Here is an 18,340-nt window from a genome sequence, read left to right on the forward strand (position 1 = left end):
GAAGGGTTAAAGTGGACGTAAGGGGTGGCCATGGGATGGGGCATTGAGGTGCCATGTCTTTCTCCCATTCCCAACACCCTCTGTGACCTTGGACCAGTCTCTCTCTCTTTCTCTCTCTCTCTCCTCTGGCCCTTTGTTCTTGATGCATCCAAACGACAGTGCTGGCTGCTCAAACGCTGCAGTGAGAGCCGACCTGAAGAGGCCAGGAGCGCCCCAAAACCACATGTGCTCCTGGGAGACCACGGATGCTCTCCTCACAGCCCCAGCCTGGGAGGCAGCCTGGCAGGAAGTCTCCTGGGAGTTGCAGAGCCCACGGCTGCCCCCCCACTGGGTGGCCCCTGCCCCTGGCAGGCACCCTCCCACACTCTCCACCCATGCTCGGCCCCAGGGAGGCAGAGAACCCGTTAGCGGAGGCCCCTCCTGCCCCCCTACTCCGCACTCTCTGCAGAGCTGGCTTGGCTCCGTCAAAAGCAGGGCCCATCAGGGTGGAGGCGGCGATGTGTCAGCTGGTATTCAGGCTCTGGTTGTGCGCTCAGATCGCTCCCCCTCCCCATCTCCCCAAATCCACCCACCCACCCCTTTACCCACTGCTTGGGGCCTTCTGGGTGGCGGCACTTCAGCGGGAGAGACAGGGGAGCAGCCCGAGCCCTTGGCTGCCGGGGGTGGGGGAACTGACTCACTTGGCCCGCTCCCTGGTGCCGATGGGGCAGCCCCCACGCCCATGGGCGCTGGCACCCCGTCAGGAGCCTAGGTTTTGGAAAAGGAAGCTGCAGCCCCGCCGCGCCTGACCCGAGCGGGCCGAGGATGCGCTCTGGGCGCAGGGACCCGCTGGCCCCCGGGTGGCGAGGAGATGCTTAGGCAGCGACCCCCAGAGCCTGCTGGGGCCGCCCTGGCCGCGGACCCGCCGGGACGCCCCTGCTCGCCGCGCCCCTCCCCGGGGCCGAGGCGCGTCCCCCAGTCTCGCAGTATTTCCTTCCTGCACCTTTAAGAAGACCGTTGCTCCGTGGTGGGATGGTGTGTTAAAGCCACACAGAGGAAGTTACGCAGCCCGGATCAGACCGAGAGATAAAAGCCCCGATGGTGATCGTGAGTGATGGCAAGAGGATTTAGCCTCGGCATTAACTTGGAGCGGAGTGCAGGGGGGCAGTGACGCGCCCGCCATCTGGCCCGCGCCGAGCCGGGGGGGATGCCCCGGCTCCCCGACGAGCGGCCGCGAAGCCCACCCGGGCCGGGGGCTCCCCTGCGCCCGCGCACGGGTCCTCCCGGAGCCGCCCAGGGGGCCCAAAAAGTTTGCACTTGTTAGCGGCGACCTCCGGCCCGGCCCGGGCGGGCGATGCGGGCGGCGCGGGCGGCCCCCTCCCCCGGCCCGCGTCTCCGGGACGGCTGCGGGCGGCCCCCCCGGCGGCCGGAGGGCTCCCCAGCCCCGATCTGACGGCGGCGGCGGCGGCCACAGCGGCGGCGGCGGCGGGCGCAGCGCGGGGACGGAGCGGCGGCTCGCAGCCCTCGGCCTCGCCCGCCCGGAGCCGGCCGGAGGGTGGCGGTCCTCGGCCTCGCGGTGCCCGCTCCGGGAGCTGCTCCGAGCCGGGTAAGGCGGGCGCGGAGAGCCCGGGCGGCGAGCGGGGCGACGCTGCGGCTTCGCCAGCCTGGTTTCATTTTCCACGGGCTTCGGTGGCCACGCAGGCTCTCCCGGGGCCCAGAGCCACTCACGCAGCCCCGCAAACGCTCGGATGCAAAAGTTATCCCGCGGCGGCTGCTACTCGCGGAGGGCTGGAGTCGCCCGAGAGGGGTGTGAGTGCGTTTGTAGCGGCATCTTAAAGGAGTCGCTTGCCTTTCCGGCTGGCTGTCCCCGGTCGTCTTCTGTCGCGCGTGCATGTGTGTGTCGGCGGGGATGGGTGTTGCGAGAAGGCTTGATGTGTTTATGGAAAGGAAGTTAACCCTGCTTTCGCGCCACTCCCCTACCCCAATTTCCTCGCCGCCTTGCAGAGCCACCCCCTCCCAAGCCCTCCCATCTCTGCAAACTGGGGAACCTGAGTCGCACAAACTCCCGGCCAGCTCCTGCTGGAAACTTCTTTCAGTGCGTGGAAGGGTGGGTAGGTGGGGGGCGAGGGGCCCAGGCACCGGCCTCGGGACCGTGTGGAGTCGAACCTCGCCCCCACCTTGGGCGGCGCGCGGGCTGGGGGAGCAAAGGCCGCGGACGGCGGGAAGAGGACCGCGGGCCCGCGGGGTCCTCCCGCTCCGGAGTGAGTTGTCTGTTCGGGCGGGGGGCGGCGGGGTCGCTGCTGGGGGCAGCGCGGAGGAAAAACGATGCAATCAATTCCCTGGAGCTTCGCTGGCGACTTTTAATTAAGGGAGGCGGTGCCGAATGAGGGGGGCACCTCAGTGCCGGGCGGGCCTTTATTAAAGACATAATTATTAATCGCCCCCGTGGCTTGCACGCAACTTTGCAAAGACAAAAAGCAGCCGCGGGGTTGCTCGGCTGGTGTCTGCAGCGCACTCGGTTTGCAGCCGGCCTGGAGCGCCGACTCGACCCGACCCGAGGCGTCTGCGGTCCGGGGCTAACCCCGCCCGCCCGCAGGCCCGCCGGGACCGACCAGCGCCGCCCCGGCCACCCCGCCCCCCGCGCCCAACTTTCCGGGGCTCCCGGGCCGCGGAGAGGGCGCCGGGGTGGGGGGACCCGGGGGGCAGAGGGAGCGGCCGTCCGGAGGGGGAGGGCACGGGGCGGCCGGCACCGGGACGCGCGCCGGGCCGGCGGGACCCCGCCCGGGGCGCAGGCCGGGAAGGTGACCCCGGCCGGACCGCGCTCCCCTTTTTCCTCCTCGCCCCCCGCACCACCCCGCGAAGGCGGCGTTCACCGCTCTCCCCTCCCCCCGGGCTGGGAGGGGCGGTGGGCGCTGCGTCCCCGGAGCCCGCGCCCTCCCTCCGGCCCGGCCGCGCCGCGGGCAAGTTTCCCGCGGGCGAGGGCGCGGCGGCAACTCCGAGCGGAGCCCGCCCGCGGGCACCGGCAGCTCCGAGAGGCGCTAATTCAATAAGACAGAGAAATCCGAGTTCAGAAATCCTGATAAAATCTAATTTTCGGGTTTTAATACCCTGGCTATCAGCCCCCTCGGTTCCTGAGGACTCTTAAAAGAGAATAAACGGTATTGATTCTATTTGTTTCTGGGAGCTGCAGTTTCTTAATAATATCAGGTGAAGATATATTTTCCACGGAGGAAACGATCCGCCGGGATACAACCTCTTACTCTGAAATTTCCCTGCCGGCTCCTCGCTCTGCTGTCCTCCCGGTCATTGCCGGGACTCTCGCCTCTCGCCCCACTCCTCTTTTTTCTTTTGGGCAAACCCGACTGTGATATTCGTGTGCTGAGCTCACAATTCCCACTACGATGCCAGCAACGCCCAATTGATTGACTGGTTGTAAACACATTTTTTTCCCCTGGCAGATTTTGTTGTTGTTGGCTTTTTTCCCCCCCTATTTTCCAGGGAATGCATGGCATTTAAGCCAACAGAACTGCAAAGCAATTAATAGATTTGCAAGTTGCGCCTCCTGGCCTCCGGCCTCCGTCCTGGCCTCGCTGCCTCCCGTGCTGCCTCCTCGCCCCAGGCCCCGTCCAGCGCCCTCCCGGGAGCGTGGCAGTTGGAGGCCGCCTGCAGCTGGACCCTGCTCCGCGCACACCACAGCCTGTGCCCTGGTTGTCCCAGCAGCCAGGAGCTCCTACCTGTTAGAGAACAGTTGGGAGGCGGCTGCTGTAGGAATTAATTAGGGACGTGCTGTTTTCTGGGCAGCGGAGCTTGGATAGAGGCATCCAAACCTTTGCCGGCCGCGCTATTTTATTTTTACTACATTTTCTCAGGTTGTAAAAATAGACGCCCGGCGTGTTCTTTCCGAGAGTTTTCTAGCAAGGAGCGCATTCAAGGCCGGGCAGGCTCCATAACAGATTTCTCTTTAAACAGCCAGAGGTGAGACGTCAAAATGTGGTCCTGGCCGGGCGCTCATTCATCTCCATCGGGAGCCCTCCTTCCAGAGCGAGGGACAGGGTGGCCTTAATGCAGATGGATGAGTCCGGGGCCTGGAGCCGGGGGTGCTGGCTGGGGACCTGTCTGCAGCCTGAGGTGCTGAGGGCAGCAAGTGCCCGCCCGCCCCTCAGGTTTGTGGCTTTCTTCGGCAGGAGGTTGTGTGTGTATGTGTGTGTGGGTGGGTGGGTGGAGAATGGGGTTGCATGGAAACACAGTTAACTCTTCAGGGACCTCCCATGCACAGTGGCTGAAGAGCATGGCAGGTGAGGGCCGGCTGAGATTTGGCACCAGTGCCTGGGCAGTTTGGGAATTCAAATGCAGTCATCACGGGCATAGTAACCAGAATAACCATGCAGGCACTCACACCGAAACTCACTGCGGCAACCCGTGTCCTATCCGCCAGGAGTTCTGGCCAGAATCCCACGTCGGCTGGACTCAAGTTCTGGTGACGTATGGAGTGTCTGGGGGCACACCACGTTACTGGAGCCATATATTTCCTAATGTCACATTCTTATTAGTTATATCTATTTTGGCTTTTAAATAGTTACAAGAGGTTTAAAAATAGTTAATCAATAATCATAATAATGCTTTTTTTATTAAAAAATTTTATTAAAAGATCCACTTATAAACATACCCTCTCACGATGATAACAAAATGTTGGCCTTGATCAGAAAATCTGATATAACAAAACATTGTTACTTCCATGGAAGTCTTCAATATCTCTAGTTTCTAACAGTGAAAAAAATTAAATTCTCCAGTTCAGACTGTGCCTGTGGTTGGGGAGATATTTATTGGTGCCTGGTTCTTAGCTGTTGGCCTGCACATGGGTCCCTCTGTCCATGTGCACCTGTCGTCACAGTCTCATCTCCGCCTGTAACAGCTTTGACATTTTGACTTGTCAGTCATGGTATTTTAAAGCAACCATTAAATCTTGGCTCCTGGGGATGCTTTAGAAAGTCTCTGACCCCCCAAGCAGGGGCACTTCTGCTGAACTAACACTCCTATAAATGAGAGAAAACGCATCACCTTTTAAATAACGTGCCCAATCTCCAAATGTGCAACTCTGATAGTAATAAAAATAACCTAGTTTTCTCGGGAGACCTTGCTAATGCAGCCTCATTTTTTTTTTCACATTTTGCTGGAGATCTTTTGTTCTTATCCATCTCTATTCTCCCCCCTTTTTAATTTGTTGCAGGTGTTGTTGCTAATGAGCTCTCTCTCCTCCCCTCTTGCATTGAAAGACAAGCCAGCCCCAGGTACCTGGATGGATTGAGAGCTGAAAGCTCAGAAACTTTATAATAAGTTGCTAGTGGCTACCAGCCAGGGTCAGCTGGCCCCCATTAGTACCTGTCCCCACCAGAGCAGACCAAATAACCTTCTCCACGGTTAACACCTCAGTAGCTTTGTTTTCCAGTCCAGTCGTGCAATTGTTGTCACTTTAAGGCCATATGAAAAGAAATCTCTTTTATTGGTCTGAGATGCCAAGTCCAGTCCCAGAGAGGGGACATTTTCCAGCTAACGTGTACACCTCCTGACGTTACTTTATCTTTACAACACAGGCTGGAGGGTTGTTTTCAGTCGTGTTGAGCGCACCACACATTAAGGGCACTTGAAAGACCCGGATTGATTGGAAGGACAGAAATTAAAGGCGATCTGACCCGGCCTCATGCCGGGTCCCTGCGGATTTTCTCCTTATCCCATTTCCACCCACCGTCACAATTTGAGAATCTGCCTGATTTGATCAGATTCACCTCCGGGAGAGGTGTGACGCCAAGGTTAGGAGGACGCAAAGTTATGGGCAACTTTTTGACCCGCCCATCAGCAGTCTGAGAAACGCTGGCTCTGAATTTTCTGTATCGGCCTTTCGGAAAAACAAGTTCCTTGCTGTTTGCAAACCTTCGGCGCTTGAGATCCTGGGACATCCCAGCCACCATCGTCTGGTAGATGTGGCCTTTCCATGCTGAGGCCGAGAGTCCCTCCTGACCCCGTGGCTGCCTCTCCAGGGCCTCTCTGGGCTGCGCCCCCGCGGCCCCTGCAGCCATGCTGCACCTGCTGGCTCTCTTCCTGCACTGCCTCCCGCTGGCCTCTGGGGACTACGACATCTGCAAATCCTGGGTGACCACGGACGAGGGCCCCACCTGGGAGTTCTATGCCTGCCAGCCCAAGGTGATGCGCCTGAAGGACTACGTCAAGGTGAAGGTGGAGCCCTCGGGCATCACATGCGGAGACCCCCCGGAGAGGTTCTGCTCCCACGTAAGTCCGCCCACTGCTGCTGTTCTATCTGCTCAGGCCAGGTGGGGGCGGGGGGGTGGGAACCGATGGCGGCCAGGGGGTGTGGTCTGCGATAGACCCTAGGGCTGGGTAAGCAGAGCGGGAGGACCGAGATGCAAGGCTAACCTCCCTGCATCTTGAACTGGGACCAGCTCTGGCAAATGTGTCAAGGCAAAGGCCACCCAGAGGACTCTGGGGTCATGTGACATCGTTCTCTGGGGTGGGGGCATCTTGGCCAGCTGACCACTAGATCATTTCCTCTGAGGAAGGCCGTAGGATTCGGCTCCCCAGCCTTGAGGGCGAGGCCCGCCGCCTGTAGGAAGTCCGAATTCTGGGCGAGCGGGCGAGATGCTGTCTGCAGCAGCGCACTGTCACCTCCCTCTGTTCATCGCTTCTGCCATGCGGCCTCCTAGTCCACCCAGTCCAATCAGCAGGCCGTGTTGTGAGACCACAGTGTGCCGGGCCCTGAGCTGGCTCTTTACAGAGGCGGGTTTGATGGCAGCTCAGAGGGGGTTCATGAAAGAGGGAGGTGGGGGTCAGGCTGGGGTAGACCACGCAGCGGGACCTCTCCAGTTCCATTGCTACACGCCAGGCCACAGGCACAGGCTATGGCGGGGAAAGGCAGGCGACAGGCATTGTCATTTGCATCCCTAGTTAGAGAAGGAGGGGTCCTAGAGCCGCGGAGTACTTCAGTACTCGAGTAATGCTAACAACAACAAAGTAATAGCCGCGGTCACCGAACGCAGGCTGTTCGAGGGTGGGCTGAGTGTGCTGTGTTGTCCCGTGAGTCTGCGTTGTGTAAAGTAGGAGCGCTAGGGTGGGGGCTCGGGACCAGCGATGTCGCCCAGTTTCTGTTGTCATCTGTAAAATGGGCACTCTGACAGCACACACTCATTGGAAAGAGTTTGTGGTTTGCTCACTACAGGTGAAGTGTTCAGACTAGGATCTGGCATAGAGCAAGGGCCCTGTCGATGTGAGCTGTTATCATTCTACTCATATAGATGGGGAAACTGAGGCAGTGGGGTGAAGGCCTTTGGCCAAGGTCATACACCAGGACGTGGTGAAGCTGTGATTCAAGCTTAGTGTGTCTGGCTCCAAAGTCACTGAGCTAAACGTCCCAGTTCAGCGCACTGGAGGCCCGCCCCTGGCAGGGCCGGGCAGAGCGGGGCAGCCGGGCCTTGGGAGTGGACAGGAGGAGGAGGTGACAGGAGGTCATCCTAGGGGCAGCCGGTGCCTCTGAGTGTCGCTGGGGGAGCCTCCAGGTCCTGGGTTTATGGCGAGGCTGGCCTGGCATCAGCTCCCCGGGCTCCTGAGGGCTCCATCCCATGGGGCAGCTTCAGTCATGTCACAGAGCAGTCAGCCCGCGAGGGTAGGTCCCCACGGTCAGTGGTGACAGGGCCGTCACTGGGGGTGGTGGCTGGGCTGGGCCCGCTGGGGAGGCGAGGAGGGGGCAGCATGGAGCCAGCAGTCGGGGCTGTATCGTCTCTGGGCCCCCTGCACTGGGGACCCCAGGGCAGCACTGGCTCGGGTGGGGGCCAAGGGGCTGGGCCCTGAGAGTCGGGTAAGGCTGGCGGGGTGGGGGGCAGTGCTGAGTCTGCACCTCCGCTCTTGCAAGGGCTTTTCTACACACTCCCCAGGTGGAGTCAACCTCAGCCTCTGACTGCATAGTCCCAGTGGTGTTTTTTTCCTTAAATATTCATCATTGCCTTAATGTGCTGGGGGGCGAGCAGTCAAATCACAGGACCAGCTTCAGGTCAAAGGCTTGAGGGAGGGAGACAACCATCACGTGGAAGGCCGAGGCCCTCTCTTGGCCAGGGCTGGCTCAGGATGTCCTTGGCCCTGGACCTCTGCCCCGCCCCCACCCTCAGACAGAGAGCCCAGCGCACCTGGCAGCTGCTGGCGGAGGTGGGCCTGAGCCCAGGTGGCTGTCCTTGAGCCCTGGGGTCTGGAAGGAGCTCCGTTCCCGCCCCACCCCATCTCCTCTCCTGGGAGGACAGGAGCAGAGGGCAGAGGAGGGAGAACGGCAACTCCGAGATCTCCCGCACGGGTGAGTCCTCAGCGTCTCGCCACCTGTTTGACGGACTTAAATATTTCATCACAGCTGCCACCAAGCTCTGCCTTTGATTACAAATGCGCGGCCAGCGAGGGTGGGGAACGCTGCCTCGGCAGGCGGAGGGCGGCTTTTTGGGGGGCCGGCTTTTGCAGGGGAGGGGGGATCACTTCCAGAGAGATCCTGGTTGCAACCCTGATGCCACCGTTTATTGCCACTTCCCTGGGCGTGTCCTGGGTGTGTCTCGTTTAATCACCTCTAGGATGCTCCTAGGTGGGTCCTGTTCTAATCCCATTTTAGGGATTAGAAAGGGTTGCCTAAATCCCGCCAAGGTCACCCAGTCTACAGGCAGGCGAGGGACTCGTCTGTGGCCAGGGCCCGTGCTGTTCCACCAGGCGGCACGGCCTCCCCTCCCAGCTGCTGCCCTCCCCGAGCTCCAGTGCCTCCCTCTGCCAAGCAGACACGATGCTGCGGGAGTGTCATCGTGCTGGGGGTGTGATGCGGCCCAGTGAGCGTGCCCTGGGTACACGCTGGCGCATAGTAGGTGCTCACCGCGCAGGGATTGGCTTGTGACTGTTGTTATCACTCCCTGGCTTCTCTTCCTTCCCCGGAGTTCTTTGCCCCTCTCCAGCCCGGAGGATGCCACGACTCGTGTTTCGAGCCTCTAGTGGGGCAGCAGGTGGAGGATGCTCTGGGAGCTCCGATCCTCCAGCCACAGCGGGTGGTGCTGACTGGCCACCAGGGGGCGCCCCAGTGGCGGCCAGAAGGCCCACTGACCCCCTAGCCATGCAGTGCCCAGGGGTCCCTGAGCCCTTGTGTCCCTCCTGCAGCAGGTGCTGGGCCCGTCCCAACATCCGGCCAACTGCCAACCACACCGTGAGCCCTGCAGTGCTCCCAGGGTACGAGAGGGGCTGAGGGGCAGATGCCCTCTCCAGATTCAGGGGGCAGACCCTCTCTCCGGGCTTCCTGTCCTTCGGCAAGGCCGCCTGAGAACTGAATTGTAAATTCCAGCCTGGCGAGGAAGGGGAGGAGGATGAAAGGCAAGATAAATGAATAAATAAAAACCCATTGGCTCTAAATGCACAATGAGAATTAATAGGGATGAGCTCTCAACCGAGGATTCTTGGGCAAGGGCAAAATTTCAATGAGGGCTGTAGGAGAAGAGAGGCAACTAAGTCCCCACCCCCAGTTCCCAGGACCGCCCTGGAGGCCAGCCTGGGGAGGCTGCAGGCCAAGGACAGGGGGGACCGGCAATGGGCAAAGGCTTCTCGACCCCTCGGAGGGCAGCTGCAGCCCCCAGGACCCCTTCTGGGTGGGGAGGGTCCCACGGTGCTCTGCAAGACGGGGCTCCCACTGCCGCCTGTGCTACCTGTGAGAGGAAGGGGAACCCTTTCTTTGTGCCGTGGAGACAAAAGCTGACCAGCTGCGACTCAGGAGAGAGATGGAGAAATAGCAGAGCATCCGAGAGAGCCGCTGCCCAGGCAGGGTGGGTGGTGTTTAGAGCAGTCCACAGCCTTGCTACCCGAATCGTGGTCCTTGGGCTAGCAGATCGGCCTAACCTTGTTAGGAGTGCAGATTCCCAGGCCCACCCCAGACCTGCTGAGCCAGAGTCTGCATTTTTAACGAGAAACCCAGGCAACTGGGATGCAGCAGGTCTGGTCCCTGGTGGTGGATGAAGCCTATTATTGATGGAGGTGCAGGAATCCTGCGGTTCCCTCGGGACCTTGCAGGTTAAGGGTTGGGGGAGAAAGGAGAAGAGAGCAGGAGGGGTACAGGGGGTCCTGGGAATGAGGGAATAGAGCTGGGAGCTGAGATTCCTAAATGCCGGCCTCCCTTGCCAAGGTGGGGGCCCCTGCTCCACCCACAGGACCTGGCGGAAGGCTCTAGAGAGAGGCGGCGCCACACCCTGGCAAGAGCTACAGGCCTGGGGTCTGAAGCCCTGGGCTCACATCCCAGCATTGTCACTCGTGGGCCTGGTGATCTGGGGCAAGTCGTTCAAATTCTCCAAGCCTCAGTTTCCCCATCCGTAAAAACGGATATGATCATGACTGCCTGGCCCACCTTGCCTACTTCCTGGGAGAAGGAAACACCCCCCTCTCGAAATATCTGGACAGGCGTAGCTAAGAGTGTAAGTTCTGTCCTAGCGCGAGGCTTGAATATGAAGTTTATCCGATGTTGATGGGCTTGTCCTTCCGCCGAGAGTCTGTCCCATCAGTCTTGTGATGTCTGTTTTAACAGCGCGGCTTCTCTAACTCCAGACGTCTGCTTCCCCCTGGACTGTGAGCTCCTCCGAGGCAGGGCTGCGCCCGGGTGTCTGCAGCCCCACACCTGCCCCTTGGCTCAGCGGGTGCCCAGCCAGCAGTTACTGACCCAAGGGGCGGATGGGAGGAAGGATGGTGAGATCCCGGAAGGCTTCCTGGAGGAGAACGGATCGGGGCTGAGTCTTGGAGGGAGAACTGGGGTTTTGAGGACAGGCCGGGCGCCGGAGGTCCGTGCTGCTCTCCCCTGCAGCCCCTGCTCTGTGGGATTTGCGATCTCATCAAGCCGGGAGGTTTGCACGGGTCTGTCTTTAAGTCAGTCGCAAGGGACTTTGGCGCCTGAGCTGCACTCGATCTCTCGAAACGCCCGGGGCAGGGCAGCCAAGGATGAGAATAGTTCCACGGGACGACATCTTGTTGCACAGCGAAGTCTCCCTCCTGGGGAGGAGACAGTGAGGAGACGGGACGGAGCTGCCGCCCAGGGCCGGGCCCGCGGGTGGGGTCCTGCGTCTGACGTCCATGAAGGGGTCAGAGTTGGGTCCAGACACCCCACGGAGGGCGGGGGCAGTGCAGTCGCGGTGCAGCGGGGAGTGAAAAGGCCTGGAGGGGACGTGTTTCCAAAGTGTCAGAGTCTAGACTTTCCTGGTTTACACATCGCACCTTTTCCCGCCTCATCTTCCCTTCCATCCCCAGCCCAGATCTTTACTATATTTCCCCTTTTCTCCTTTAATGTATGTATTGTCACAAGCCGCCTCCAGTCCCCTGTGCGATAAGGCAGGCAGTGGATGGACGGGCGGACAGACGGACAGACGGACGGGCCGCACCTCACCGCCATGGGAACTTGGGCTGTGGGAGGGGTCAGATGGGGGCGGGGCCCCGTGCTTGTCTCCGCCTCTCTGGGCTGTGGGACTTCAGTTAAGACCCTGGCGACTCGGAGCCTTGGTCTTCGCATCTGAAAGCTGGGGCGATAGTGGACACGCCGCAGAGGCCGTTTACACAAATAGGACAAGGCAGGCGCGTAAAGCCCTCAGCTGGGTGCCTGGCACAAAGTGAATGCTCAGAAAATGGGCTTTCTGTTTTGTTTTCATTCTAGAATTTAGCTTGGGGGATGAAAAGGAATGAAAGTAGAAAACAACAGACAGAAGATGACCCTGTAGACCACGCGTGCGGCCAGGGGTATGGGCAGGGACACTCGGAAGTGGGCTTGAGAGACGGGAGGGTTCAGGAGGAAGGGCGCTTGGGGGACATGGAGGAGGCTGCAGGTGACATGGAGGACAGAGTGTGGACAACAGGGAAGGGACAGGCCGCTCCACCTGCTCCCCTCCTGGAAGCCCCTGGGGCCTGTGAGCAGGGCTGTCACTGTGCCATTTGGCAGGGGACTGTTCTGAAGCCCCCAAGGTCCACTGAATGGCGGGGCTGGGATCTGACCTCCGTCTGTCTGGCTCCTGAGCATGCTCCAGGGTTGAGGGGGATCAGGCCTCAGCTTTGGAGGAGGGCGAGGGGCAGGAGGGCAGGTGAGGGGCAGAGGTGGGGGCCCACACCGGGAGGTCCTGGGCCTCGGGGCTGCACCAGCGCCCACCAGGCTGGACACACCAGGCCTCACCTCCCTCCCACCGCGCAGCCCACGGCCACTGCCGCCTGCCTCGGACCTGGCCAGGGCCCCGTGACCCACACGGGTGCCACTCTCCTTCCTGGAGGGGGCGGGGTAAAGAGCGCGGAACGGCAGATGATGCAGAAACAGGCTCTGTTCGGCTTTGCTTTGCAGGATCTGATTTGTTTTTCATCAGCAGCAGATTTGCTTAAATATATGAAAATGTGTTTCTAATTCCCGGAGCACACACCAACTGCTGGAGCGGGCGGGGAGGGGGCAGTGTGGAAGAGCAGAATGAATGCTGGGGGGAGGTCTAGGTCCCTCGGCTGCTGGGAGACCAAGGCCACGCCCCTTAGCCTCAGTTTCCCCAACTGTGCAAGATCGGAGTTTGGCTAGATTAACCAGTTCACTCAACGTTCCTGGGTGATTGCCAGGTACATTCTGGGAGTTTGGGGGAAACCTATGCTGCTTACAGGCAAAATGGGAGACTCCAGTGCAGACAGAGGGGTTCCAAATGTGTGCACTAGGCCTGGCACACCACTAGGCATTTTTTTAAAAAGATTTAAAAAAAATATTTTTAATTGAGGAGAAATTCACATAACATAAAATTAGCCAATTAAAAAAATGTTTCAGGCCAGGTGCAGTGGCTCACACCTGTCATCCCAGCACTTTGGAAGGCTGGGGGGCAGAGAGGATTGCTTGAGGGCAAGAGTTTGAGATTAGTCTGGGCAATATAGCAAGACCCCATCTCTACAAAAAATTTAAAAATTAGTGGGGTGTGGTGGTGCGTGCCTATGTAGTCTCAGCTACTCTGGAGGCTGAGGCAGGAGGATCGCTTGAGCCCAGGGGTTCAAGGCTGCAGTGAATTATGATCATGCCACTGCACTCCATGCTGAGTGACAAAGTGAGACCCTGTCTCAAAAAAAAATAGTTTTATTATGGTAAAAGATATCTAACATAAAATTTGCCTTTTTAGCTATGTTAAAGTATACAATTCAGTGGCATTTAGTACATTCGAAATGTTGTACAGCCACCACCTCCGTCTAGTTCCAAGACATTTTCATCACCGGTGAGGAAACCCCGTACCCATTAAGCAGTCCCCTCCCCTCCCCGCCCCCCGGCCCCTGGCGACTCCTGCTCTACTTTGTGCCTCCGTGGATTTACCTATTCTAGACATTCCTATAAAGGAGTCACAGAATTTGTGAGGTTTTGGGACTGCCTCCTTTCATTAGCATCACGTTGTCAAGGCTCATCCATGTGTAGTGTGCGTCAGCACTTGTTTACGGCTGAGTAATATTCCCTCGTGTGGCTAGACCACGTTCTGTTTAACCAGTCTTCAATGGATGGCCATTTGGGCTGTTTTCATTTTCCGGCTATTATGAGCGACGCGCTGCTGTGAACGTTTGCGTACCGGTTTCTGCGTGGGCACGTGTTTCCATTCCTCCCGGGTATTACCTAGGAGTGGAGTCTCTGGGTCACACGGTGATTCTACGTTTAACATTTTGGGGAACTGCCGAGTGTTTTCTGCAGAGGCTGCACCATGTGACCTTTTGTGGCGGTCAACCGCTGGTGTGACACGGTACCTCACTGTGGTCTTGAGCTCCCTGGTGGCCAAGGATGCCGAGTGGCTTCACGTGTGCTGGCGGACCACCTGCATGCTTTCTCTGGAGGGATGTAGGCTCAAGCCCTCTGCCCGTGATTCAGTTAGGCTGTCTTTTTTGTCGTTGAGTTGTGCACGTTCTGCAGGTATTTTGGATACTAGACCCTTATCGGGTATATAGCTGAAAATATTTCCCCCCATTCTGTGGGCTTCTTTTCACTCTCTTGATGATGTCCCTTGATGCACAAGCATTTTTAATTCTCGCAAAGTCCAATGTATGTATTTTTCCTTTTGTTACTTGTGCTTTTGGTGTGGCATCTAAGAAACCACTGCAAAATCCAAGCTCATGAGTGTTTACCCCTATGTTTTCTTTTAAGACTTTTACAGTTTTTGCTCTTACATTTAGGTCTTTGATCCATCTCGAGTTGATGTTTGTACATATGGTGTGAGAGAAGGGCCTACCTCGCTCTTCTGTGTGTGGGCATCCAGTTCCCCGGCACTGTCTGTTGAAGAGCCTATTCCTCCCTCACTACGTGTTCTTAGCAAACCAGTCAAAAATCAGTTGACCACAGATATACATGTGTTTATTTCTGGGCTTTCGAATCTACTCCTGTGAAGCACCGAGCTTTCTGCGTGCAGCACGTCATCACCAAACCCTCCTAAATAGCCGGCACGGTCAAAACCACCATTATCCTTTTGTGCCCATTTTATAGATGAGGAAACTGAGACTCCAGTAATGAGTGGCGAAGTCAAGGCTCAAACTCAGATCCCAGTCATTTAATGACTATGCCACAGTGAAGCCTGAGGAGGGGAAAAGCCCCAACCCCTGTCATTTCCTCCTGGGGAAACTGAGGCCCAGAGGGTGGAGTGACCCTGGAGGCTTTGCGGGAGGCCATGGACTCTCCCAAAAGAAGGGACTGGGGGGGCTTGGGGACAGGAGCCTTCCACGCCAGGTCTCCACCTACCCGCTCACACCCCGGATTTGACCTCTCGTGGTGGCATCTGGTGGGGGGACGTAGTACGGTGCCTGCCTGGAAGCCACCTGCAGCCAGCAGGTGCTGGAGCTGCTCCTCCGGGGTCGGCGAGGTCACCGCGTTCACCCTCCGGCCTGCCTGGGTGAGCCCTCACCTGTGTGTCACCATCAGGGAGGACTCAGCACAGCACACCTTCCCGGGCTCTAAGGGGAGCAAACCACGCCCCATGCCCGGAGCCCACCTACACGCCGTGGTCTCCCTGTGGTGGCAGCGCCACGGAAGGCGGACAGAAAGGATGTTCCGTGACAGCTGGGCGAGGCCCGGGTGAGGCAGGACAGGGTGGCGGCGGGAACGTTAGCGATGACTGCGGGGTCAGCGGGCACAATTATCCCGCGGCGGCGCCAGGCCGGGCTGTGTGCGGGTCGGCGGGGAGCTCCGTGAAGTGAGGCGGGGGAGCACGCCCTGCCCGTGCGGAGCGCCAGCAGGCCCTGTGTCGCGGGGATGGGCGGGAGGCGCTGTGCAAAGCGCTTGATGCGCGCAGCTTCTCACGTGCTCTCGGCAAGACCGAGCCAGGTCGCAGTGCGGCGAGGAAAGAGAGGCTCAGAGAGGCGGAGAGACTTATCCAAGTGTGCACAGCCAAAGCCGGGGTGGTCTGTCTGTCTCCAGGGCTTTGCCCGCTGTCCTGCCTCTCCTCCTCTGTGACACTGGAGTCTGACGGCCCTGCAAACTTGAGCTCCAGGGGGCCGGGATCTCACTGAGTCTCACTGGGCGGCCACGGCGGGGTCCACTCCCCTCCCAGGGTCTCGTGGCTAGGGGGGAACTGGAACTGAATCCCCCTGTTTATGGATCCCCCAGATCTAAAGAACCCGGGGTGCTCTAGAACCGCCCCTGCTGTGTGGAGGGACCAGGGCCATCTCCAGGGATGTGGCACCCTTCTCCCCTGCAGTTTGTCTTGGGGCCCTCGGGGACCGTTTGGCCTCCTCGGCCCTCATTCCACCCCCCTCCTGCTGCCCGAGTCATTTGTCCACTTGACTCCAAGAGTCGGCCGGGGAAATAAAAGGAAATGAAACATGGCGGGGCACGGCCCTCACAGCAGAAGTCTGCTGCGGGTGAGAGGCGGGAGCTCCCCCAGCCGCGCAGGGCCCCTCTGCTGCCAGCCCGCAGGCCGGACCAGTCCTGTAGGGGACTGCAGGTTCTTGGAGCAGCCCCTCCCCCCGGGGATCAAGAGGAGGCCGAAAGCAGGCGGTGGCAGTAGGAGAAGAGCGTGTTCAGGTGGCACCTGGTCTCCGCCTGTCTCCAGCCCGGGCGCCCTCTGAGACCTGCGCCAGCAGTTCTGGGGCTGGCGCTGCGCTGCGGACCGGGCTCCCCTTGCTATCGGGTGTCAGGTGCTGGGTGACCTCGGGCAAGCCTCTTCCCGCTTTGGGGTGTCGATTTCCTACCTGCACGAGGAGGGGTCTGCACGCCAGCCTCGGGGCCCTGCTGCGTCCCCAGAGTCTGCCTCTGGAGAGGGAGAGGGCAGGAGAAGAGCAGGGGCCTCCCTGGCACCCAGGAGGACCCAGGGAGGGGGGAGAGAAAGGCAAGAGACCACCCCACAAGCCCCGAGCAGGAGCACCTAACCTTCCGGGCTCACAGCCCCCTTGGGAATCCATGGTGCTCCTCCTAGAACAATGCACGTGCACAGGTGCACACTCGCACGCGCACACATACACACATGTCTACACGGTTGCAAACACCTGTGGGCACTTCCCAGATCCCCCAGAGGCCACCCGTGGACCCCTTTGGTCAGCCCCCGGCCTGGGGGCTCCTAACGTCAGGACAACCAGGGCTCGTCATCTGGTAACTGGCAGGTCCTGCTGAGCATTTTCTCGATTCTACATCCTCCCCTGGCCAGAGCAGCAGCAGCAGCGGGCGCGGATTCAGGGCCTCACGTATGCCAAGCACTAAACCGGAACTCACTGGAGCCTCGCAGAAGACTTACGGGAGACCTTATGTTCATACCTGTCTTGAATGTGAGGAATCTGGGGTTCAGAGAAGTTAAGCCGCTCACCCAAGGTCGCACAGCTTCTCAGTAGAGGGGCCTGGCCCCTCTGGCCTGGGCTGTGCAGGCCGTCGAACCAGGCTGCTGGGCTGACAGCAGCGGCTCTGAGCGTCTCCGAGGCGCCTGATAGATGGAGACGGCTGTCATCCGTGCGTGCCTGCGTGTGGCCCTGTGTGCCGGGGAGCAGACTGTCCCTGTCGGCCTCTCCTCCCCCAGCAGCCTGCAGGGGGGAGGCTGGGGAGGCTTCGGCGTCCCCGCCCCCTGCCCTTTGAGAGGCGGTGGAGTCTGCTAATCCACTTACTTGATAATTCACTTACCGCGTGTCTGTTTGGCAGCGGCTCCCACGCTCCCAGGCACCAGCTCCGGGAAGGCGAGATGGCTCTGCCGGGGGACCGCTCTGTGTTTCTGGGGAAGGAGTGGGGAGAAAGTACGCCCAGGAGTGGATAATAACGGGCCTAAAAATAGAGGGTGTTGGGCGCAGCGGGACAGGAGCGTGGCATCTGCGAGGGCTCCCGGCCTGTCTGCCGAGGGGCAGCCCTCCCAGCCACCAGGCTCCTGCTGGCAGCTGCTCAGCCTGGGAGGGAGGGAAGTGGGGGGCGGGGCGGGCCTGGAAGCCGGGTTGTCCTCTTTGCTGCTGCCACTGCTCACTGGAGAGGGCAGACTGTCCGCTGTGGGTCCCCAAGGCAGCAGCCTCTTGGGGATCTGCCCCAGCTGCTGTGGCCGTGTGGGGTGCCCCCAGCTGAGCCTACCGCGAGGACTGCCGCCTTGGTCGGGGGTGTCTCCGCGGCAGCGCAGGGGACTTCAGATTCTGTGGTTCCTTCCTCCACCTCCTGACTCGGGGGTGGCCTTCTCGAAGGCCCCAAGCCCACGTGGGTGGCTGTGACCCCAGGATGACGGGAGAAGGCGCTGCGGCTGCCCCCTGCACCCGAGCGGCTCTCGGCCAGGCCGCGCCGGGCTCACCGGGGGCGTTCCAGGCCCCACACCCAGGCCGCGCCCCAGACTCACAGCAGACCCTCCAGGGTGAGCCCAGCTGCAGGACTTATTAAAACTCCCCCGGTGGCCCCAGCGCCAAGCCAAGTTTGAGAACCACCGGTGGAAGTCTCTCCGGGATGCCCTGGGTCCCTTCCGGCCCTAAGCATCTGGTTAAGACCAGAGGGAAGAGGATTCCCTGGTCTGCCTTTGCCCTCAGAGCCCCCCCCACCCCTGCCCTGCCCGTTCCCGAGCTGCAGGAGCTCCATCCTCGCGCTGGCTTCCTGGGTTCGAGGGGTGCGGGCTCCCCAGTCTTTCGGGAGGCCATTGGGAGTCACTCACCCTTCATCCCCGGTTCTCACCCTGTCTTCCGGGAAGGAGGCTGGCTGCCCAGAGCCAGGCCTTCCCTGGAGCTGCTAAATGTCAAGCTGCCCATCTGGCTCCCCCCACCCCCAGCACCCCCCAGCCTCCCCTCTGGCCTTATCTCCTGTGCTCCCCACCAGCTCCTGGCTCAGCCACATGCATTAACCCCTTGCTCCCTGCAGCGGCTTGCACGTCCGGCCTGGCCCTTTGCTCAG

General features: G+C 60.0%; 1 protein-coding gene across 1 annotated transcript in view; it reads left to right on the forward strand.

Annotated features, from left to right (window-relative positions):
• Nucleotides 1-2,979: 2,979 nt before the first annotated feature.
• Nucleotides 2,980-18,340, forward strand: part of NTNG2 (netrin G2) — a 67,471-nt gene continuing 52,110 nt past the window's right edge. The window contains exon 1 of the mRNA XM_012744132.3: nt 2,980-6,264. Coding sequence (XP_012599586.1) covers nt 6,052-6,264 — 213 coding nt within the window. The 5' untranslated portion in view covers nt 2,980-6,051. The remainder of the gene's footprint in view (nt 6,265-18,340) is intronic.

This window comes from Microcebus murinus, chromosome 12 (genome assembly GCF_040939455.1).
Source record: "Microcebus murinus isolate Inina chromosome 12, M.murinus_Inina_mat1.0, whole genome shotgun sequence".
NCBI lineage: Eukaryota > Metazoa > Chordata > Mammalia > Primates > Cheirogaleidae > Microcebus > Microcebus murinus.